Source organism: Rhodnius prolixus, unplaced genomic scaffold (assembly GCF_049639745.1).
Source record: "Rhodnius prolixus isolate KJV_2025 unplaced genomic scaffold, Rpr scaffold_7, whole genome shotgun sequence".
NCBI classification, from domain to species: domain Eukaryota; kingdom Metazoa; phylum Arthropoda; class Insecta; order Hemiptera; family Reduviidae; genus Rhodnius; species Rhodnius prolixus.
Window position 1 is genome coordinate 10,575,428 of NW_027411582.1, and position 24,935 is coordinate 10,600,362.

A 24,935-nucleotide genomic window follows, 5' to 3' on the forward strand; every position below is an offset into this window, starting at 1 on the left:
AAATTGATAATAGGCCTTGTAACTACAGTTAGATATGATCTTGACAATCTTCTTTTAATTTCATTTACGAATGTCCATTTTTAAATAAGTTTGTGAAAAAAAAATTGACTAAATAAAAAGTGACAGAAATATCAAATCTTTGCTCTGCAAGATAAATACAGTTCTCTTCAATTATATGACTGTTTTAATAAATTTATTTCAATTTTTGTAGCTTTAATTGATTAAGTAATTAATTTAATAGGAAGTATAATTTTAATTTGTATATCAGTGTAATTTGATGATGTAGTAGTATTTTATATTTGTTTGTATGTGCGGATCATTTGTGTCGTTAATTGAGTGGAACGTCATTATCCTTCTTTACAATAAAACAAATTATTCTATTCTATACCTATTTGAATGGAATTCCATTTTCAACTGCTGAATGTATATGGTACTTAGTATTATAAATCGACTTCTGACTGAAAAGAAAAGAACTCAACAAATAATTTTAATTACTAACACTGCTGCTTTTGGAAGACGATTCCGCTTCATTACTAAAATCTCATCTGCTTAATGATACTGAAACCTGTGTAGAGATATCCTGTTCATGGCGTCATCCAAATTTTATAATTTTCTTTGATTCTAATCTTTCCAATCAAGATAACCATCGTTAATAGGAAAGGGATTAGCGTGCGGGGTAAACTTACGGAACCCAGGAACAAATCCAGCTGCTGGCCCTTAGATTGGAGATTTGGTCAGTTCACTGAAAGAACACAAGGCACCAATGAACTCAGATTGTTATCGCCATAAATTAACCAGTTAAGCGTGTTTGACTGTATACACGTTTACGAGGTCTATAAATTAAGTAATGAGACTGATTTTTTTAAATTTTTTTATTCAAAAATAATTACGATTCTATATTGTCACCTTCAAAATAACTTCCTTCTGAAGCCACACAGCACTGGAGACGTTTCTTCCGCTCCTCATAACAGTGCTCGAACTCCGATACTGGAATAGCCTTCAGCTGGTCGGTTACAGCCGTTTGAATGTTTTCGACTGTCCCAAAATGAGTTTCTTTGAGGTGATTTTTCAACTTCGGGAAGAGAAAAAAGTCACAAGGACTCAAGTCAGGCGAATAAGGAGGCTGAGGAGCCACAGGAATGTTTTTACTGGCCAAAAACTCGTTTATTGAAACATCGAGAACAAGTGGGTGTTGCATCACGATAATTCTCTTTGTCACAAAGCAATTTCAATAAACGAGTTTTTGATTTTGAAATGCACTGAATGCTCTGTAATCTCAAGCCACAGAGATTGCAGAAAAATTGCTTGCAGTGACTATTACGACGTTGTAAACTTTTGGTTGTTTTGCCCTCCGTTCGGACGTGTATACACGTCATTGTCTGATTTTAATTCCATACACTGTGGGTTTTTTTTAAAAAACTAAATTCCCCGCTTAACTGATTAAAAAAAAAAAAATTATATTAACCAAAGTTCTTTGTTAGAATCTTTATGTTTTTATTTCGAACATTGAAAAGTAATTATTTTCTTTTCTGTTTCAGCAGGAAATGAGTATTGATGTTAATTTCACGGATTCCATCATCAAACTTAGGGAGGAAGTAAGTAATTTGATTCACAATTTTTAAATTATTGATAGTTTTTTGAAATATTCAGCTCTACTTTGTAATGATAATCCAGAATTAATCATTGCTTGATTTATAGTAAATATCTATGAATCTGTAACAATTCTCGTCTTTATTAACATCAGTGTAAAATTAAAGCGAATTTAGGTAACAGCAAATATATAGCGCTCACTTTAAATTTTAATCCACTTCTTCCCATTAACTCAATCAAAACCCCTTTTCCTCCAGCTAATCATGGGTGTTCCTTGGAGTAACGTTTCCCATATTTCAGAATTAGTATGCTTAAGAACGCATTAAAAAATGTTATCCGACCCTATTTTTGCAAAAAAAATTCTTCACCAAAACAACTGTCTCATTTTATGGAAAAGAAAATTTTTATCAAGCTTTTTTATGGATTTGTCTTTTAATTTTGAGTAAGTTGGCTCATGTAAACCACTTAATGTCTTTTATGTTCATGTTAAGATTTCTGCTTTCAGTATTATTTAATCAATTTACGTATTCAGTACTGTCTAACGCCCTGTTAATGCGAAAATTACTTCAATTAAAAAGTGCTGCATTGCAATACTTCTTTTACATTTCATGAACATACATTATAAACGGTAGCCTTAATTACATTATTTCATCAATTATTACCACCATGATGAGCTTTTTAAGTTAAAATTAATGTCCATGTTGAGGTTTTCGTGGTTTGATTACCCATACCTTTGAAAACAGCAATTGCCTGAGTAGTGCAGCGCTCTGTTGGCAGTAAATCCAAATTATCGCCTATTAGGATATTACTTTTTGTTCTCTCTCTAACCTGAAATTGAAAATTGTTTTTAAACAATTTTTTTTTTAGTTAACTCAACTACAAATATTACAATTTTGAGTTTTTTGTTTGTTTTTTAGCAATTAACCAGCTCAATTTCCTTCATTTAACTGATCTATCACCTTGCTTACTAATCATAAGATAATTACTTGAACGTCTTTTTTTAAAAAATAATATCTGAACTCTTCTTAAAGATTTCTTTCCTACTTATCGAAAACATTGGTTTCTTGCTTCTCATTCGCCAACTCAGTACTAACATTTATGACGCCGTTTCATTCCCTTTTAAGCAAAAAATAGTTCCCATGAATCTTGCTGGACATTGCTCTGGCGTTTGACTGGATTTCCACCCGAGAAAGTTTTTTAATTTTAGTGGGTGTATCACAGATATACCTATTACATGACAAATATTTCTACTCTTCCAAAAATCATTCTCCACTTCTTCTAACGCGATCTAGCGAAATCTTTTTCCCAACTTTCCCAAGTAATAAAGATTAACACTATTAAACGGCAACAATTTTTTGGGCGATTAAATAAAAAATAATTGATTTCAGAAGCCATTTTGATTAATTCAGTGCTCTAATGTAAATAGTTGCAATAATTCAACTCAAAAATTCAGTAGCAGACGCTGAATGATAACGGTAAATTTATTTGAATTTATTTTATAAACAGGAATTTTAAAAAAAAATCGATGTACATTATTTCATCACATTTCTCCATTTTTTGGCTTTATGGAGTTAATCGAGTTGTGCAGGCTCATATTCAGTTGCAAATTTCAAATAAAATGAATTATATATATAGGTAGATTAAGATTTAGTACTTCATACACGTCATTTTCTATCATTATTATTTATTATAATAAATAGATTTAGTTCTAATAAAAAATTTATTATTTTATTACAGGTAGAAAAATGTTTTAATCTTTCAATAACCGAAGTGCCACCATCGGAGGAATATTGCACGACCACGTGGGATGGTCTACTCTGTTGGCCGAATACACCGCCTGGGGTCACGGCTTATCTACCCTGTGTAGCTGAGATTGACAATGTCAAATACGATACTAATCGTTAGTAAATTTATTATAATAATTAAATTTCATTTAAATAACTAATTCGTACGCTGAATTTTTGTAATAGTGGGTTGAATAATTTTATAATTTATTGATAGGTAATATTTTAGGGGACCAATGCCTACAATATTCAATATAATTAATGTTAACTTATTAATTATTGCATTTCTGAAAAATTCTGCAAAGTCTCATGGAGTCTGTGTGAAACGTCATTAGAGTATAATGAAATTATTAAATAAAAACTTATTTTAACACAAATAAGCATATGATAATGCATAAAAGAAGGCATGTACATTTCAAAATGCAATCATTTTTGACACAGCATTATTTTGATCACCGTTTTAGACTTAGGAGGACTGAAATAATTTCGCAATTAAAAAGGTTCGAAGAATTAAATTTCCCAAATCCCTTCAACATTGATCTTATTGCGTCTTTACTAGTCCGCAATTTGATCCTTTCTTTGAGCATCATAGCCGTTTACGGTTTCCATTCTTCTGCTCCTTACCGTTTTTAACTTTGACTCTCTTACTCTCTCATGCACTCTCACAAATTCGACTAATTAACTCTTATACATCCCAAAGAACAATGGAACTATTGTTCCAGCGAATTTTACTACCGCCTAAAAGATTCATTAACCTGTTTAACTTTCAGAAATACCAATTATTATTAACATAAATTTAAAACACGTTATCTGAAATATTTTGTTGTTATTTATAAAATGAAATAATTATTTTAAACCAATTATTACTCCATAATTCCCTTTACAGTCTAAAATCCTATAAACAATAGATATTGCTCCCATCTACGAGTATGTCTCCAATCCTACAATATTACTCTGACCTAAATATACCTCTCGTTGCTGAAATAACCTCTAATCTCCCTACTTAAAACTCTACTAAAATTTAGACATTCTTAACATATCCTCCAGAACAGAATCCTTTCAAAATCCTAATCGCAGACCGTAGCGACTATCTCCAACACATAACGCCAATCTCCAACACATAACGCCAATCTCCAACACATAACGCCAATCTCTTAGGAGGGTTAGTTGCTGTAAACGTTCATCATTATGGCGACTTAACAGCTTCCATCACTGGATAGTCGTCCTTCACTTCATTCATGCCTCTAGGGTGCACATTACATATATGTATACTGGCTGTGTGCATATATATTTGCATCATTTCCTAATATCTCTCATCTCTTTTGCTGGTTGTAAATTGTATAAAATTGCAAAATTAAAACTGTCCGGTAGGACAGTTGTATAAGGGTTGATCGTCAAAAACTGCACGAAAAAGCGTAACGTTGAAAAACACCCAACTTTGTCAATTTTTTTCTCTTTTTCTATAAAAGATAAAATTCCCAAATTTTCTTTATAATGTAGGGCAAATCCTCCTTTATGACTGTAATTTTTTTGCAACAACACAGATATAATAGATTTTGAGAAAAAAGTTGCCGAAAATGAGCAAAAACGACATTTTCAAAAATTGTTGTTACCTTTTTTGTAAACTGCATAGCGCCTAAACGCGTGAACCGATTTTCATGAATGAGGTGTCATTCGATTCGGAATTTTATGTAGATGTGCCTTTTGGGGGTCTCGATGCTGTACATCGAATGGGAGAGGAGTTAGCCCCATGTTTGTGAGGCCCCTCCAAAATTATTATCACTAATTACTCAGTAAATCTTGGCCCGATTTTGAAAAAATTTGGTAGGATGATAGGGTTAGGGCTCCCCTACGTAACATTAAAGCGACGATCTGCTCTTACACTTGTTGAGGGGAAGTATAGCTATCGTTTTAAATTATCGACAAATGAACCGATTTTCATAAATGGACATTCGAATCGAAATTTGAGAATGTAATAGAAGAAAACAATTATTTGTGGTCAAGCCAGATTAATTATTACCTATTATTATAAACGTTTGATTACTACATAAAGTAACAATTACTTTAATCGAAGAATGAACTTAAATTGACTTAAATTGACGGCCAGCATAAGGGTCTGTGACATCTAATAAATTCTAAAAAATATTAATGAAAATTAATGCAGTAAAATTACTTAAATAATATCAATGAAGTATTCATGAAATGTTGGGTACTGCTGATTTGTGTACCTTTTGGCGTTTAATCAACCCTTATACTTAACATTTTAAACTGTAAGTTTTTGTTAAGGAGTATATAAACACTTCTCTAAAATAAATTATTGAATTATGAAGCGCTGTCGTATGCGATAAGAATGAACATTAATTGGCTTGAGTGGATCCAAACATGGTAGAGGTTTCACCTGTTATCCGTCTTTATTACTGATGAAGAGTTACTTGATTCTAATAAGATCTTCTTGTAACAATCAAGCCAATCTTGAAACCCTACTGGATATATAATTAGCAAGTCTTACAATATTATTATCATTAATTTAGTTTAGTTTACTTGAAACAACTTGGTTTGTTTATAACTGAGTAAGTTAGGATTAGCATCTGTGTAGAAAATTTATGTAATTCCTTTCAAAATATAATTATCTTATCTTCGTTTTCAAATCTAATTTCTCCGTTGAAAATTTAGTTATACTCTTTGAAGGCTGGGGAGGGACACGCATTCTGTCAATATTACAGCGCCTTCAGTTTTGTTAATGGACGGTTTCCTCCGTAGAGGAAATTATTATACTAAATATATATATATAACCTTTTGAGAGAAAATCTCAAAATTTAAAAATTCATTTGGTCAAGTGGACACATCCTGTAAAGGGTTTGGATAGCTTCTCCTATAAGTAATACAACCCGTGCAAGAAGAATCGGCCGCACTGGGATGACTCAATTTCGAAAACGGAGACGAGTGCCCTCTCGAATTAAGTAGCTTCCTAGCTTTCCTCTATTTGACGCGAGCTTGGGAAAACATTTGATATCATCTCAGGAAGCTTTCATAAGTGTCGGATGGCCGAGGGAGGATTTTAACCGCCAGAGCGAAGGATGTTCAGAGTTGTTCCATTCTAATGGCTCCCCCTTTTTGACTAGAGATTCTCCAGAAAATATTAAACTAATTGGAATTTTAATAAATTTGTAGTAAGGCTTAAGACAAGTCAGTTTTTTCATTCACCTCTCTGACGATTATGTATGGAAATAAATGTTGCAAGTATGTTCTATAGTAGAGTTGGTTTATTTAACTGACTTGTTAAGTGGAAAATACTGTTTATACTAAGTTGTAAGTTGGTGGAATGTTTTCCTTTTATTAGGAAAAGCAAATAACCTGATGGATTTCCAATGTTATCTTCTTGTATCTCACTATTCCTGACTGCTTACCTTTATTTGCCAATTTTCTGGCTATTTTCTTAATTCCATGGAATCAAGTTAAAGAAAATACCACAGATGTTGACGCGCATTAAAAAAATATATATATATAATATAAACTAAAAATATAATTTTTCACTAAATTGTAATACGGTTTATATTAATAAATATTTTTATATTATATCTTTCTTCATGAATCTGGGGAAAAATTGTTTATAAGTCTGAAATTGTTATTCAAGCTTTTCCAAAAAGATATTTACCTCATATAAGCTCTGTTTCTTTAGGAAATGAGGTTCTTTTAGGGGGTGCAAAAAAAATTGTATTTTTTATGAGGTAAAAGGGGAATTTCTGTGAAACTAACCATTCTCTCGTTTTCTCTCGGGGTAAAGTAAGAGAAAGTAAAGCGAGTGTTCTACCATGGAGACATTAATTGCTCCAAAACCTTAGCTTCATGTTTCGAAGTACGGTAGCAAGATGGTGGCTCAAAGAAAAGGTATGATCACTATTTTACTATCAGTAGGTTAAACTTTTGAACTGTTATATACGCAACTAAAACTTTTATTACCTTTCACCAACCTACAATATTGAGCTTTAAGCTCTGTAGTTTGAAATAGGTCATGCTGGTGTTAACAAAAGCCAATCTTTCCACCTCTGCCTCCTATTCTCAGTGCTTTCACCTGAGTTTGGGGGTTATGATCGTCCAATTCTTCATTGTATACCCTCCAGGCAATTTCTCTTGACAAAGACATTCCCCTGTGTGAAATATTTACCCATTCCTCCCAGCCATCCGGGCTCCAATCTATTTTACAATACCCATCCCGTACTGAATCGCATCCATTTCTCTTTTACCAGACTAAAAGTCATTAATAATTTCCACTCTGTTTTCAGATATCCACTACCTTAACTAATTAAATTAATTTAATTACTAATTATAAATTACTCGTAAATTTGAGATAATTTAATTAAAACACTTTGACATTACTCTGTAAACGTCTGATTGGGCACAATGAAACATTTTAAATGAATAATAAATGAGTTTAAATTCCAAAAATAAGAACTGTTAAAGCTATCACACTATCACATAATCTAATTTCAGGGTGAATATTATAATTATCTGGCTGAATAATGAAGGTAAATTTCCGAATCTCTTGTGAGTTAATCCACCATCATTCTTTATGCTGTAACAAAGCGTATTCAAGGAGAATATTAGGGGTTAAAAACCCCGAAAATATGTAAAACATTAAATGGAGTACATTAAACATTAGTAAAATGTAAACATTAGTAACATGTAAACATTAGTAACATGTAATCATTAGTAAAACATTAAATATTTTCCGAGAATATGTAATAAAATAAGTAATTGTAACGAAGACAATACTATTATTTAGGGAATTACAGCTCTAAGAAAATATCAAATGGCTAAACTCTCCTACATCTGCGTAGAAACATAAATCTCTCTGTGTTCTACATTTTAAACATGATCGTCTAATCTAAAATCTGATCGTAAGTTTAGAATTCATTCCGTAGGGCGGCCAGCCTGTGATGCTGCGGCCAAGGGGAAGTGTGGTACAATCAAGATGGAGCACCTCTATAGATCTGTTTGAATAGACGTAAGAGTCAGGAGGGATTTATGAGTAAAGTTTAAAGGCATGAGTATTTCTCCTCCAAAGTGCTGAATCTCAGCCATGTACGCCCCTTACACTGATAAGAAATAGACTAGTGTCTTTATTTTTTAGTCTAATCTACACAGACTATTCAGCAGCACAATTCTATTGCAACTCTCTCTCTCTCTCTCTCTCTCTCTCTCTATATATATATATATATATATATATATATATATATATATATATATATATATATTTTCTCTATATATAAAGAAAAGAAAAGCTGACCAGTTATCCTAAACGTTCCGAAAACCTCTTGTCTGGGATTTGCGAGGTTCATTCCGACCTTATTTTCTTAATTATGAATAACTGTAAAGATCATGTTGTCTAAATTATTTTATAGACTTATTCTCAGAAGCAATCTCATTAAGGGAGTGATTTTGTTGTTCCGCATATGAAAAATGATAAAGTAAAGCAAAAACCCTCCATTGAAAGCTCCAGTACGCCTCTGAGTTGAATGTACTGTAGTACCCAGATATTTGGTTCTCTCTTTCAAACGAGTACCCTCGTATTTCTTCCACAAATATAAAATTCTATTACGGATAAAAATCATAGAATACAGGTAAATATTATTAATTTTAAATTAGTAAAAAACGTTTAATAAACTTACACCATTTAAGTATTTTTGAAGAAATATGTTTTTTGGATTATAATTATTTAACATAGCAAGAAAAGTTAGTACTTGTGAATCTGATAGTAATGAGAGTTGAGGTTAAAAGAAATTAAAAATTAAATATCTCTAATCTGGTAGTGTTCTGCACTGATTCAATCAGTGGGGCCTGATGATCAATTATCAATCAATTTCCTAACCATTTATTTATTAAACTACAGATAGTTCACAAAGCATAGATAAAAAAATCGAGCATTTAAGTCTACCTAGTTTATAAAAAATACTGTCATCTATAAGTCTACAGCCATTTCTCGTTAACAAATAATTTCAATAACTTTACTTAAATAAACAAAAGGCCATTAGCTTAAAATATATTCTGGTAGACAGAGCAAAACATTACAGATAGAGTTTTCAGACAGAATCATTCATTTAATCTTGAAGGATGATTGGGGCTACCTCTCTGCCCTACTAGTTTAGCACTGCAGTAAGAACATTTAACTAGAATATAAGAAAGAGTTTTTCTACTGTCATCATTATTTTTATAACCTGATTTCTCAAGTGGAACTATCAATTATAATAATAAATAACAAAGATTCAAAGGGTTGCCAAGTTTAACTAATAAGAGAATCATTTTGTTGAACCCTGTGAGGTTTAACAATGTTTTATGTCACCCAGAACCCCACAGTTCACATCCGATTGAACCATTTACATTTAATGCTTCTTTGGATTTTTCCACTAATAAAATAAAAACATCTAGATCAAATGCGGACTAAGGGCCGAATTAACATAACATTCACAGTAGTCCCAATCAATCAGTTCATTTTCTTAATCTTAAGAGAAAGTATTTCTTCCCGGACAATGATCCTCACAAAATCTTCATACAATCTCCTCAGCACTCAATCTTTCATGATAAGATGGGTGGGTGACTTAAGAAGTCTTAAGGGGTCTGCATTAGTTCTAGTATGTAAAAATGTCTCCTTATCCTGCCATAGATGGTGAGAAATCCTTGTAAGTTGATGAAACAGAGGTCCTTAGAAGAAAAATAGTAACCCTATTTCTACATATTTGAAAATCGGATCAACCATTTATTGTTTTGTAACAATCTTTGATTTTTGTACCTATCGCATTGTTTATTCCACAATTCCTTTGGTTGGTCGGGTTCTATTTGCGCCAGCTCTCCGGATGAGGAAGCCTTCACAGCTCGCCATAGTTTACAATCTAGAATGATTAAAATTAAACCTTTTGATGTTTTTAAATTTTCGCATCAGGAAGCATTAAAAAAAAACAAAATTAACTGCGCAAAAAAAGCAATTTGTTTCTCAACTCAGTTAAATGATATTGGTCAATATATTTTTTTTAATGTGAGGAGAGTTAGGTTCCATTCCTTACAGTTCAACAAAGTTTCCCAGGAGATCGTACTGTCAGATGAAAAGTTTTATAAGGCATCAGGGAAATGTTTCCAATTTGTTCATACATTTAAACAGTCCATAGATTAGTAACGAAACCTACCCTACGTACCGTAACTCTGAATTTAAATAAAGATATTATTCGTCTTGGCAAATCATCTCTACGGTTCATTGACAAAAAAAAAAAAAAATCTGCTATGTAACTAAGAGTAAAGTTCCAAAAGTAGAATACAGAGTGCACTAGTAATCAAGCACTGCAAGACCGTTACCTTAAGACTGTTACCTTTTTACTTTAAATTCAAAACTGATCATAATAAATTAATTGAATCCAGTAATGTACCTCTTATTATTAAAGTTATCGCCACCATAAGAGTATTACATCCTTATCAGATTATCTGTATAATATCCATCGGAATGGAGTAGTAGGTACCATTTACTGAGTTTGTTTATATTCTCGAAAATTGCTACAAAAATGATGTGTTGAATAACGTGATGAACTTAGATGTAACAATTATTTTATGAAAATTGTTTTTGCACAGGGATATAACATTTCAATTCAAGTTTCTTTAAACAGTTTTATTCTGGACATTTTCCTGAAGAAAATATTTATCATTGAACACTTAGATTGTTGTAACGTTAGGTATTCCCTGAAGTGTCAGTATAAAAACAGGACTAGTTCCTCAACTTTGAGTATCAGATCTTTGAGACTTCAACTGCCATTAGCTCCTCAACCAGGTTTTATTACTGATATACATAGTTGTTATAATTTTTATAGTTATTATTGAATATTTATTTATAATGATCTCTTGACTCTTCCAAGTCCTTTTTGGGATCCAGAACATGCGAAGTTTTTGATGTTTAGTGAGAGATATTTTTAATAAAAATATGCAATCTTACAAATAATGCAGTAAACCAAGTGATAACTTTTGAACTGTGTTACAGTTAATATTTTACGTTTGATAATTTATTAGATTTTATGAGAAGATTAAAACTAGATAAGTAAATAAACTAGGTTCTCCGTATATATATTTTATGATTACAGGAATTGACACTGGAGACCTCAAACTATTAGGAAATTACAAAAATACCTAATAATAGCGTTTCGGAACAATTTGAAAACGTCAATCTATTATTCAAGAGTTGAGGAATCTATTTATTACTATTGACATTAAAGAAACCAGTGAGCGAAGGGTTTGCTGGTCATAAATCCTTGCCATGCACTTGGTGTTGTATTCTATTTAACGGATTATAACGTATTCTATTTATACGAAATTCAATCTTGAACTAGGGTAATTTTAAGGAATGAAATTGCTCTATGGAAACATTCCATAGATCCCCAGTGCGCAAAGCGAGGGTATTCTTTGAGGTAATGTGCAATAGATTCTATGGATTCCTCAAACTTACATTGTTCCTGCTGAATTACTTATCATTTCTACAAGTGATGAGCCACAGCTGCATGTCCAGTTATCAGCGCCACTAATTCTTTAGATCAATCCAACCCCTAGTATGCTCTTAAACTTAACCTTATGTTCATTTCTAGAGTGAAAGGTGGCACCATCTCATGACCATTTTTTTAAATCTCACTCTTTGAATCTAATAACCCTAATAACTACTAGAGACAAGGTAACACAAAGTCTCACTGATGGGTTGTTAAGATCTCGCGATTCATATATTAAAGAAACAACAAATACCTTGCGATAAAAAAATTTACGCGATAAATAACATAAAAAATTACAACTTTCAATTTACGCTCTTGTTGTAACCAGAAGTCTAATAACATAAAAAATATATACCTAAGTTACTTGGATATAGGTATAAACATTTATTTAAAAAACTATAGTTATTAGATGCCGTAAACTATAAATTGATCAATAACATAACTATAATTTGGTCGTATATATACAGGACATGTAACAAATAAACATCAAAAAGTACCAACTTGGGTATAAGAGGTAAAAGTACTCTCTTGGGCATTCGATAGGTATTGCTGGAAATTACCTTTTAAATTACAGACGCATGAAACTAATCTAAAGAAGATTTCATGTTTCCATTAAAATGTATATTGGTTTTTCTTTTTATTTTTTTTACTAGATCATAACAAAGTAAATTGATTTTCTACTAGAAATGAGATTTTGATGCTTTTGAAAATGAAAATCACTAGAAACCCAAATTTAATCTTGCACTTGCCGTCGTTCCAACTCTTTAACTGTTTCTTTAGAGAACACCAATAATCTTTATTTTATAAAGCATCTTTTTTATACAAGAAGTTTATTTACAAAGTTAAAAAATCTTGGAGTGAAGAACGACTCAAGTCGTGAATATTCGACTTTTCTTTTACTACCACTCTCGATGTTTATATCTTTTACCTTACACATTTTTTCAAACTATGAGTTTTAAAAAAAGATTTCAAACCAATTTGTAAAACGTTTTATTCCACCGAATTGACATTTAAGAGGGAACGTGATAGTCAAAAATCAGATAAGACATTTGCTTTTTATAATTATGTATTCCTACTGTTATACCATTATTTGATTACATTATTTAGTGACAAATCTAACAAGTGACAGTGTTTTCAGTTCAGTTATATTTCTACAAAGTACATCGAGATTATCACTGTCGTGGAGAAATAATACGCATCTTTTTCTTATTAAAATTTATGTAGATTTTTGTATTGAATTTTTATTATTTATTTATTTATTTTTTTTTTTTCAGAAAATGCAAGTCGTATTTGCTATGAAAATGGTACTTGGGCAAATCAAACCGATTACGGTTTATGTTCAGAACTACACACTCTTACTTCAAACCAAATATTAAGCGATGAAGGTATTATTGTACAATCAACTATCTACGCTGTTGGATATGGATTTTCATTGACTGCTCTTGGTTTGGCAGTATGGATTTTTCTTTATTACAAGTAAGCATAAACCTTTTATTGTTTTGAATCAAGATTGTGTATTTTTGTAAGCAAAAAATTATATAAAGCAGATTTCTTGTTTTTTTTCCCATAGTTATATTCTGTTTTGCAACGTTGAAAAGCTGCTTTTTCCTGCCCTTTTTTTCCTTTGAATGCAAATGTGTTCTTTTTATAAAGCCACTATGACGTGAAAAGTATAAGCTTCTTAAACGTCTATATAAAGAGGATTTAAATTTTTAAATTTGTAATGTATCTAGTTCATAATTCTTCTTCTTTTTATGTATAAGTGTACTGTTGCTGTTTTGCTGCAATAGTTCTACTTTTATTTTATTTATTTTTTTGCATATAACGCTGAGATAAGGTATACATTTGCAGTATGAAATTTTTCAAGTCGAGTTTTTACCGGAATTCATGTTTGGAGATGGTCTGTAATAAAATTATGTAAAAATCTAGTTTTTGAGGAAAAAAAAATTAATTACATTTTTCTTATCAATGGCTTTACACACGAACAGTTATTCCAATTATCACCTTGCCTTGGTGGGGATGTGGTAGAGGAAGACTGAACAACAATCGGCCATCAAGGCTCTAACTATGGTGTAGAGACTGGCCTGCCTGTTGATTATGGGGGCCTTTAGTAGTGCCCCTACTGCCTCGCTGGAGTACAGCTAGGGGTTGCCTCCCCTTCAGAATATTAATCAGGCAGAGGCAAGGGCTGGAGCTTACAAAAGGGCGAGAAAAGGGAAATGGGGTACGTTACGTAGTATAGTTAGCTAAGAAATGTGAATCCTAAAAAGAAGAAGCCAAAGTGGCTTCGAGTACATCGTAAAATAAGACGAAAATACAAGAACAAAACCAGATTCTCCCCCAAAAAAAAGAACATACAATGAATCATTCCTACAATACGGGTTTACTTTTAATAAATATCCCGATAAACAGAAACCTCTTTGTTTAATCTGGAGAAGCCCACAAAATTAAAAAGGTATTTGGAAACGAAGCATCCTACCCATTCAAATAAAACAGTCGAATATTATGAAAGGCTTTTGACTGGATCAAAAAAAAAAATTTTTTTAACAAGTTTTGAAAAACATGTTACGATCCAGGAAAAATACTTAGTAGCATCCTACGAAGCATCGTTTTTAATAGCAAAAGCGAAAAAAAAACTTATACAATTGGTAAGGAACTTGTATTGCCATAGCATGTAAAGTTACTGAGTTAATTCAAGGAAAAAAGTGTGCAGAAGAAACTGCTTAACATTCCATTATCAAATGATACAGTTTGTAAAATGATTACAGAAATTGCTGAGGACTTGTTTCAACAATTAATGGAAAGAATTAAACTAAGCCCAAAATTTGCCATACATCTTGATGGTCCTACAAACATTCAAGATTCAGCTTAATTGCCAGTATTTGTAGCCTGATTAAAATAAAGGGGTCGGCAAGAAATTTTTACTTCAAAAAGGGGCCGCGGTCGCAAAAAAGGTTTAAGAAGCAATGGCTTAGATCATTCTCTAAAACGTTTATTCTGTATTAATGTATTTTTTGTTAAAAACGCAGTTCGGAAAATATATAAACTCTCCTTAGTTTCTCTTGAACATTTTCAAATTAGATTTTGTTTTTATTTAATATTATTTGCTATTTGCTTTAATCTTGCAGTGACGTCTTATTCTAAGAAACTGAACCGAGGCCCATTTCCCTTATAGGATTACTAGATGTTCTTAAATTACCTCTGTAATATGAAATACGCCTGCAGAGAGGATGTCTAGGCTACACAATTAATACTTACTCTCTAGCTGGCAGAATACTATCACCTTTTTTTTAATACATAATAATACGCGAAACAATTTAGCTCGTACACTATTTTAGCTATGAAGTTAAAAAAGGAAATAAGAATTGTAAGTGTGACATTACTAATTTTTTCCTGTTACATTATTGGTGAAAACAAAAAACTTGATTTTGTTGAAATTAAAATTAAGTCCTGGCAACTTTTATTTATTGTTGAGGGCGCTGCAATGAGTTTTGGGATTGTTTTTGTTTTGGCGTGGGAAGCTCTTTACTTTGTTTGAAGTTTACTCAGTTTTTAAAACAATTTGGAATTCGAATAATTTTCAGTTTAGTTAATAAGGATATTTTCCTTCACCTTTTGGTTCAAATAGCCACAAGGAACTCTTGGCTTTGACAAAACAGGGAACACAATGCCCTCTTCTTCGTACATCCACCTTTTAGTTGGCGGAATGCAATCTGAAATAATATATCTTGGGAATGTTTGAAGTTAAACTGCATATTATAATCAATAGGATTCTGTATTAACTTTATAGTCCTACCTCTTCACGAATATGTTTTCCTTATTGTGTACAAATGGCCTCATGTATACTTGATTAGAGACTGCGGGGGTTATAACTAGAATGGAGATTAGCATATTAAGCAGACAGACGGGCTTTGCTGCTAGGTACATGTGCTGGGGTAGCTCTTGCTATATGGTTCGCTTTCCGTATGAATCTCTGAAGTGTAAGAAAACGTAACCTTTTTGCTTAAAAATATTGTACTATTCCATTAAGAATAATTTTTCCATCACGAGCATTTTTCGATTATTTAAGGGTACCTTTTTTCTATTTTCCACTTTTTTGTACCGAATATATAAACCGGAAGAAAAAACATCTCTTTATTCTCGTTTAACCAAACTTTATTCAAGATTCCTTTTTAGAGTTGTATTAAAGTCGTTAAAAGTTTTATAAAAATTTCTTTGCTTGTTTTTGAAGTTATCTTAGATTAAAATAGAGCATAAGGCGGCACCTGTTCCGCAGGCAAACAGTCAAAAGATGACTGTTGTTCCATCCCCTTCTAGTTTTTTTTTTTATAGAAAAAAAGTGCGTCCAGATTAAGCCGTCATGGGGTCCACCTATTTTGGATCAAGACGTGCGGCTAGTTGAGCTATGGCTTGCCATTACCTTATGAAGGCAGTAAATAGACTTGTAAATCGAATGTTGCCCCTAAATAAATACTTCTTCTGACCAAACGTTCTAAGGATTCGTGGAGAGTCTTTAGGTCTTCGCAACTGAGCTGTTCCAGCTATTGAAGACAAAATAAATTAAGAAGAAATAACCAAACAAAACAGTCGAAAACAAAAACAACTAAATAAAACAAATGAAAACACATATCAACTCAATTGTACGATATAAGAAATAAAGTAAAGTAAAGTAATCGCTATTTTTTCAGGCGGGGCTTAACGTCCAACTACCATTTTTAGGTGTCGTGGACGGAGGCGACTAGCAAACATACTTTACTGTAAATTTCTTTTATTAACCATTACATAAAATCCAAGGCCTAAGACCGGGAATCGAACCCAGTACCACAATACATATTAGCTTCGCAGGTCTCGCCTCTAACCGCTCGGCTACCGTGGCGCCAGATATAAGAAATATTACTCCTAATTTTAACTTAAAATGATCAGTTAAGTTTCATTTTTAATAAAGTAATGTTAAAATTAAGAGAAGTAAAAAAAGATTAGGCAATGCGTGTACTTAATGTAGTTGAGACTTCTAGAAGATTCCCTATATTTTTAAGAAAACTTGGGAATTTTATTTTTTATGGACATTTTATTATACCGGTCAGTGTTCGTGAAAGAAGGAAAAATAAATAAAGCAAACAAAGACAACATTCAAATTAGTGGTATTATAAATTATTTTTAATAATAATAAAAAGAATGTTGAAAAGCCAAAAGGAAATATTTGTTATTTATATTTTATTAAAGCTTTTATAGAAATAGTATAAAAGAAAAAAGCTCTTTATTCCAGAAGTATACCTCATTTTGAAATGACGCTTTTATATCAAATTGAATTACCTTATTAGGAAAGTATAAGTAGAGTGAAGAGATAAATATACAGACAATAAAGTGAAAGCTTGGTAGTTAGTTGTGGTCAGTGATCTGTCTAAGCTCTAAGAAGTCAAGAAAGGAATGCCCTAACCACTAATTCATGATACCTTCCACCTGCCAGAGGCGATCGATGAAAAACAGAACGTTTAAGGAGTATTTGTGGTCTAAAGAATTTCCAGCTCCAACATTCTGCACCCACTTATCTTGGGGTAACTGAGTTATTTGTTAAACTATTTAAAGGAATAAATAAATGCTAGCATATAACAGCATCCAACTTTTGTAATATAATTTGATAAAAGATTATTAGTAAAACGTAGCAATTTCGATTTAATAACGAAGAAAGTACGATGGTTGGCAAGATTTAAAGTTTGATTTTTTTGGTATTTAATTTTCTCGCTAAAAGTGTAAGAGATTAATTTTCTTTTTTGTTTTTTGTTGTTTTGTTGGCCACGAAATAGTAATTTGTTCGTAAAGGTTTAGCGGAAACTTGTTAAATCTCTGTATTTCAGCCTTAATATTCTAAGAAAAAACTTTATTGCAGTCATTTTTTTAAACAAAATTGGGGAAACCGAAAAATGACATTCGAATTTCTTACATCAGAGGCAACAAATGCCTTACTCTACAGTTTTAGCTTTCCATTGATTTCTTTTCTATTTTATAATTAATATTATGTTAAGACCTTTTTCCAAAACGTTTGGCTTGGCGAACCTGGTCTTAAGTTTATCTTACAGTGTGCTGTAGAAACTTAAAGACTCGTTATTGCTTGACATCCAAGGCTTGTAGGTTAGATGAATGACTATCATCTGTAGATTTGTGATTTTTGAATGTGAACTGAAACAACGAAGTGATAGATATTGTTCTTCGAGCTGTATGGATGAGAATCAGTGATCCAAGTGCCAGCAAAATAAAAACCATAAGACAGGAACAAAATTCACGATGCGTGGACACTTTTTATTTAAAAAAAATAATAATTTTCATTAAAATAACTGGAGAAAAAATTAAAAAAAAACGAAGAACATCTTTTTCAGTTTACTAATATCCTAGGTAGTAACTCGAGATTTTCCAAGCCTCCTACCATTGGAAAGTTTTTTGATTTGTTTTAATCAAGTTGAGGTAAAATATAGGATCGTAAGAATGGATAAATTCACACAATTAGTATTATTCTTATTAAATCATTGCCCTTATTTTTTTTTGAAGTTATTTTTAACTAAAAATTTGTTTGAAAAGAGCAAGTTTGGACAGTTTTGTGTAATCGTAGTCGTACAGAGGGATCTTAATAGCGTTTCCTTTTTTCATTTATAAATGTTCACATCTCTTGTCCTCTTTGAATAATAAAGTATATTCATAATTACCTTTGTTCAAATAGAATATACAACCCTGAATATTCCCAGTTGTACAGTATCCTCTCTTTTGCTTTTAGAATGTAGAGACATTCTGTGTTAAATATTCTCACTTATGGCTTTGTTCCAAATCTAATTTAATGTAAATAATTTATTTGGAGAACAATGGAGACTTTCATGTGCAGGACTGTACAGATTTCAATATCTTATGAAAATATTTTAGTGTTTTATTTTAGGTGCCACCGTAGCCGAGCGGTTAGTGGCGAGATCTGCAAAGCTAATGTGTATTGTGGTACTGGGTTCGATTCCCGGTCTAGGCCTTGGATTTTATTTAATGTTTAATATGAGAACTTAATAGTAAAGTTTGCTAGTCGTCTCCGTCCACGATACCCATTGGTAGTTAAACGTAAAGCAATGTTTTATTTTATTTCTTCATCACTTTTCCATTGATATTAATGATATCACTAAATAGCTGCAATGTTTTTAATCTTCTAACATTTTTCCACCCCCGAAGGATGGGTGGAAAATAGTGCTGACTGTGCCCAAACTTTCTCAATCATGCCCAAGGCTGTGTTGGTAAGAAAAAGGTAGAAAAAAAAACAACAATATTTTTGTGCAAAATATCTGATCTGGGAAGGCTGTTCTTAAAATTAGGCTGGTGCAAGAATTCGGTGGGCATGATCTGGGCAATAATCTATAGATATTCTGTGTAGAAGACCCTGCAGCAGGTCGGAAGATATCTCGTCATTTTTCGGCCCTTTAGAGCTTATTTGGCTGGAAAGCTGTTAATTAGGACCAACTTTTAAATAATAAATTGAGCCTATTTAACTACAATGGACAAACGGTTGGGGTAAATACTAGTTGTCTTGATGACAGAACGGAGAAGAAGGCGGTGTTTGGAATGAAGTTGTGGCATTTCGAAGTCGATGGTACGAAACTGCTGGATGCTAGTGACGTTACAATAATCATTTTATTTATTTTACGCTGAGTTTAAGGTGTATAGCTTGAATAAATATTTATAAAATTCCCAGATGAAGTGCGTAATTGGTTTTTTGCTCTTACCGTTGCACTATGCAACTCTTGCATGCAGTTAGATTAGAAAAAAGAACTGCTTTTAAATTTCCCAAATGGAAGAAAATTTAGTTTCAACGGGCATATTTAGTTATACTTCCCTGTCACAAACCTAAATCCTTCCTTTGCAAGCAATTAAGTTCGTGAGAGGAGAAAAAAAAATCCCTCTTTATAAATTTACTTTAAAAATAAAATTGTCAGCAACTCGATTCGCCATAAAAAAAAATAACAATTTTTTATCTCTTCACAGAAGTAACAATGTGTAATAATAGATGTTTAATTTTTCTTTTATTTTTATGTTTACAGAGACTTGAGGTGTTTGCGAAATACAATACACACGAATCTAATGTGCACGTACATTCTGGCTGACTTAATGTGGATTCTTAGTTCTATTCAGGTAAATATATCTTCTTCTTTTTGTTTTTTCTTTGTCCTTTCATTTTTTTTAAAAAAACTAGATTATTTAACCTTTATATATACCCTAGTGGGTGAACTCATATTTGTATACTGCCTGTCAGCCCTTTGCTAATTGGTTGCTGTGGAAAGGGTTGACTTATTTTCATCAATCTACTACTGTCAGTCAGATTTTCCATGGTGAAGATGACTTTCTTCTTTCAATTTCTTGTCAAGTGTCCTGTATCAAATTCTGGAAATGATACGAACATTCTTGACATTGCTAAAACTGTTCAGAACATTTGCTAAAAATTGACCTTTGTAGATTTGAATACAAAACATCTTCTATTATTTTCTCTTTTTTTTTACTTCATTTAATTCTTGATGAATTTCTTCACCTATCTCCAAAGTTTTCGTGGGCGTCAACTGTGCCGCCAATTAACGTAAGTGGGTGAGAAATCTGTAAGTCTTCTGTGGTCTTATAAAAAACACTATATTGAAAGTCAAGAACATCTCATAATTGCAATGAAATACTTCATACGGATCCTGATTAAAGAAAAAAATGGAAGTTCTAATAAATACTTTGAAGGAGTCGACCATAGGAGGTAAAGAAATTAAGGATTATATAAAAACTTAATAAATAATTATGCGATGAAATTCGCCTCTGAAAAATTGCGAACCTTCTTAATCTCGAAATAGACTAAATGTTTACGAAGGTTCTAAAATTTAGGTTGAACGCCCGAACGTTCTTCTTCAAGGAAGCACAGAGTAGTTTGGAGATTGAAATTCATTCTTGCATCAGACGAAACTCCTCTAAATTTCTTATTGATAGTTGTAGAAAAGGCACGTTTGGATTAGGCTCATTGAGAAGACCACGTCTTTCCAAGAATCGTAGAGCCATTTAAGTAGAGACGCTTTTGAGCGATAGCAATTAGTTGTTTGATGTATAAGATTTTCAATCCAATAATCAGCTCGAGTTCTTGTTTTTTTTTTTTTTTTTTAATGCTTTACTTTGTGTTCTGCGATCAATAGTTTACATGTGAACGTTCTGGGATCTTAGTTTTATTGACAGCATGGAGACAGGTATGTGGCATATAAATACTCTCCGCAATATAAATCATGGAGTGTACAGTTTTTATTTCTATTTTCTGGATTTTAGGAAAGATGCTCTTGAAAAAAAGATGTGTACTGAGCTGTAACTTCTGCAAGTGATTAGGATTTAGGAGATGTATTTTAGTGTACGAAGCAAGAAGACATTCAAAATTCTCTTGTATAGAAAGTTAGGTTCTATCGCGAGAATGCTACTCCCGATCGAAGATAGCTCATCAATCACCTAGGAGTGGTTTCTTTTAGCTTCTCATTCATGGAAACAAATCATAAACGCGAGATAAATTTATTTCCATTGATAATTTTTTATGTTATTTTTCATTCTAGAAGGCAGATTTATTGTGACATAGATAAATCAAAAAATGAAAATAATTCATGAATAATGGAGATATAATAAATATTTATTTCAGATATACATATATAAATATCGTTACATATATGTACTTTTTATACAAAACGCTATTTTATTTATGTAAAAAATTTTATTCAGAAATGAATTCATTTTGGTTGTTTAATTTTCGGTACGGATCAGTTGGATTTATATAAATCACTGTATCTATTTCTCAACGAAATTAATTATAATTCCTATTTGTAATTTTCAGCTCTTCCTTAGCTGATGAGTTTACTTTTAGTCTATTTTATTCCGTTAGATTTAAAAAAAAAAAAATCATTTTTCCTCTTCATGGAGTGAATTTCCAAGTCTCGAGTAGGCTTTGTGCGTTATTTACATGAAAATATGAACTCGATTGAATAAATAATACGTTGTGTTACATGCTTATGTCGCTGCATTGTCTGCTTAGGCTTTTCTACCTGCGTATCCTTTTATTCTAATATTCTACTTTTTCATACGTTACTCACTATAAGAAAATACAATTCTTCTTTATTTGTGTATTATTTAGATAATTTTTACAATTCTTTTTGCTTGGCATAATAGAATTTTTAATGTTCCCGTACTTTATTTCTTCGCATCTCAAACACTCTTTCAAGGATATTGTGATTAAAGGATTTTCCACGCTCTTAGGGTTTACTCTATACTTCACACTTCCTCCAGAAATACAAACTACGATCTGGATCGTTCTTTAAAAAATCATGTACCAGACATGAACGACCGATGGTAGGTAAGTAGTACAACATGTGCGTAGCGTCGAAAAGTGACTGGACTTTTCTCAAAAAATGTTAAAGTGACTCTCATCTTATTTTCTCACTCTTTGATCCCCTAGGACGTCGGTGTCCAAATTTTGATGCTTTACTCACCGAAGTTTCTTTTCTCTCTCTCCCTTTCTTTGTTCAAATTTATTTTATGCAAAAAAATAAAATAGTTTGTTGGCAGAAAAGAGCCTCAGTGCTTCTCTGTAATTTCAAATTTCAATAATAAAAAAAAAAGAATCTTTTTTTTATAGACAAATTATTTTTTATTGCATGGAAAAGAAGTAAATTTAAAGCTGCATTCCTACTTTTTGCATATTCTAAATTATGTATAAACGTTAAGGGTTATAAATTCAAATTTACCTCCTTGATTTTCTTGGTCAGGTTATGTGACGTAGTGTTTCAGAAGGTTACCTAACATTCTAGACAAGGGCTAAACATAACGTTAAATCAAGATTTTTACAAATTGAAATTGTATGTACTTGAAAATTATGGTCAGAACTTATTTTTATAGTGCACTGATATTTATATTACATGCTCTGCATATCTTATGATCAGAATATTCAACGTGCACGGAGTGAACATAAACTGTTTACGAGAACTGAGTTGATATTAATCAAATCAAAGGGTTTATCTATATGACAAATAGCGAAAATTTATGAAAACACATCAGCAATCGCTATTGACTAAAAATATTGTGAGTAAAATCTTTTATGAAAGAAAACACTATATCTGTGCATCTCGATCCTTCATGTCTACAATTTATTTGAAACTTTTTATCGGATTTATTTAAAATTTATCATTATTGCAGTATTTCCTCTTGCAAGAGAAAGTAAAAATGCATTTACTGCTCAAGTTATCGAACACAATTAGACTATAAACTTAATGCACTTTTGTCTTCGATGTTTCTGAACGTTAGAAACTTTTTTGCTTTTTACTGGAAACTCAAAACATGCATTTCTGAGAAATAATATTGTCTCGAATAATGCATCTTTAAGTCAAAGTATTAAGAAATATTAAAAAGACTATTCGTGGATTAACTTTGATTTATTTTTAATAATTACAATAATTGTGCAATTTACAATAATTTAAACCATTTTAAAATATCCGTAGATTAAGAAACATTAAATCCTTTTATTTGCTACTTATATTAATATAACTTAGTAAATATGTAATTTAAATTTATGCTTGCAGGTGTACGTTAAAACAGACCCGGCAATATGTATGGTGCTGTTCATACTACTACATTACCTAATCCTGACTAATTACTTTTGGATGTTTGTAGAAGGTTAGTAATCAAAGAGGACACAAAAACTGTCTACTATTATTTATTCAAATATTAATTTTATTAAAACTGAACACTACAGAGGTGACTATGTGATTACACTGCAAACAGAAATTACTATCTCGCTCTTATAAACAATGTTATCTTTAAATTTAAAACCATTTCCTGTAAAAGACTACTTGACTATAATGAACGGTTCTGTGTCAAGGAGGGATGTTTTATTTCTAAAATTCCGAGTTCAAAGAAAAAGGATTTTATTTTGTCTTGAGATTTTATTTTTTCAAATGCGTCGTTCTTTATCTAAAAACTTCGTATGTTTAGATAAGTTTTTATTTGAATAATTTTCTGGGAAAATTAATTTAGGCAATTTGAGGTGTGGTTGAACTTTTTTTAAAGTCGATCTCAACATTTGCCGAGTAAGAGAAATCCAAAGGAATGTTCTCTCCAGATTGTTGATATAAAGGAGTACTTGATACAGCCAACCCTTGAAAGTCCAAACAGGATATGAAATTGAAGTGTCTTAATAGAAGAATGTTTTTAAAATTAGGTAGCTAATTACTTAAAAGGAACTAAGATAAAGAGAATAAAAAGTATTTCAAATTTAGGAGGATTTACCACATTGTCTAATTTTAAATTTTAAAATGATTCCATCTCATAATAATAGGCTAAATAATAGCATTTTTACAGACAATTTTAATGACCTTTCGGTTAAATTCTTTTTAGCTTGGGCATCCAAGAGGACTTGACTATTTTCAAGGATGAAAAGTTGCATGATTTGAAATTATATAATAATTTTTGTCCTGATTTTCTTTTTTTGAAGTTACTAAACAAAAAGTAGTACATTTATTTTTATTTAGAATGCAAAGTGGTGAACTAGAAATGATGTCGAGATTGCATTCTGAATACGAAATATAACAAATAAATAGTCATAAAAAGGTTAGTCCATTTTATATTCTAGAGAAGCTGTGAAATCTGTTCCAATATTTACGCTTGTACATAGACTAGTCTGGAAAGTTTGATCGGAAATTAGACGTACCTCACTCTATACATATCTATATTTTCTATAACTCTCGCTCACTCAGAGTCGGTTTCGCTTGTTAGTGTTATATAAATAACATAAAGGAATCTCTTGTTTTTATTTTCCAGAGTTATACTTTCTTTTAGTATAGCAGAGCTCAGGAACCCAAAAGAATTAAAATTAGGTTTTCCTTTCTTGTACTCATTATAACCGAAAGCATTCATACACTTATTAAAAGTATTTTATTTTTAACTTTTCCAATTTTTTGTTTTCAACGAAAATATTTATTTTGTGGTTCTCGAGTACGAACAATCGTGTGTGTTTGTGTTGTTAGCATACATG

The 24,935-nt window shown here is 31.6% G+C and overlaps 1 protein-coding gene across 25 annotated transcripts in view; it reads left to right on the top strand.

Moving 5' to 3' along the window:
• The window catches only part of LOC141446931 (diuretic hormone receptor-like), a 323,691-nt gene that overhangs the window by 262,066 nt on the left and 36,690 nt on the right, over positions 1-24,935 (top strand). For 21 of the 25 annotated variants that reach the window (XM_074113932.1, XM_074113929.1, XM_074113923.1 and 18 more), the window contains 5 exons: positions 1,539-1,595; positions 3,328-3,490; positions 13,162-13,363; positions 19,951-20,041; positions 23,485-23,578. In XM_074113932.1, coding sequence (XP_073970033.1) covers positions 1,539-1,595; positions 3,328-3,490; positions 13,162-13,363; positions 19,951-20,041; positions 23,485-23,578 — 607 coding nt within the window. Of the gene's footprint in view, positions 1-1,538; positions 1,596-3,327; positions 3,491-10,952; positions 11,185-13,161; positions 13,364-19,950; positions 20,042-23,484; positions 23,579-24,935 lie in introns of those variants that run through there. The other 4 variants (XM_074113940.1, XM_074113941.1, XM_074113943.1 and 1 more) reach the window with 2 other exon arrangements.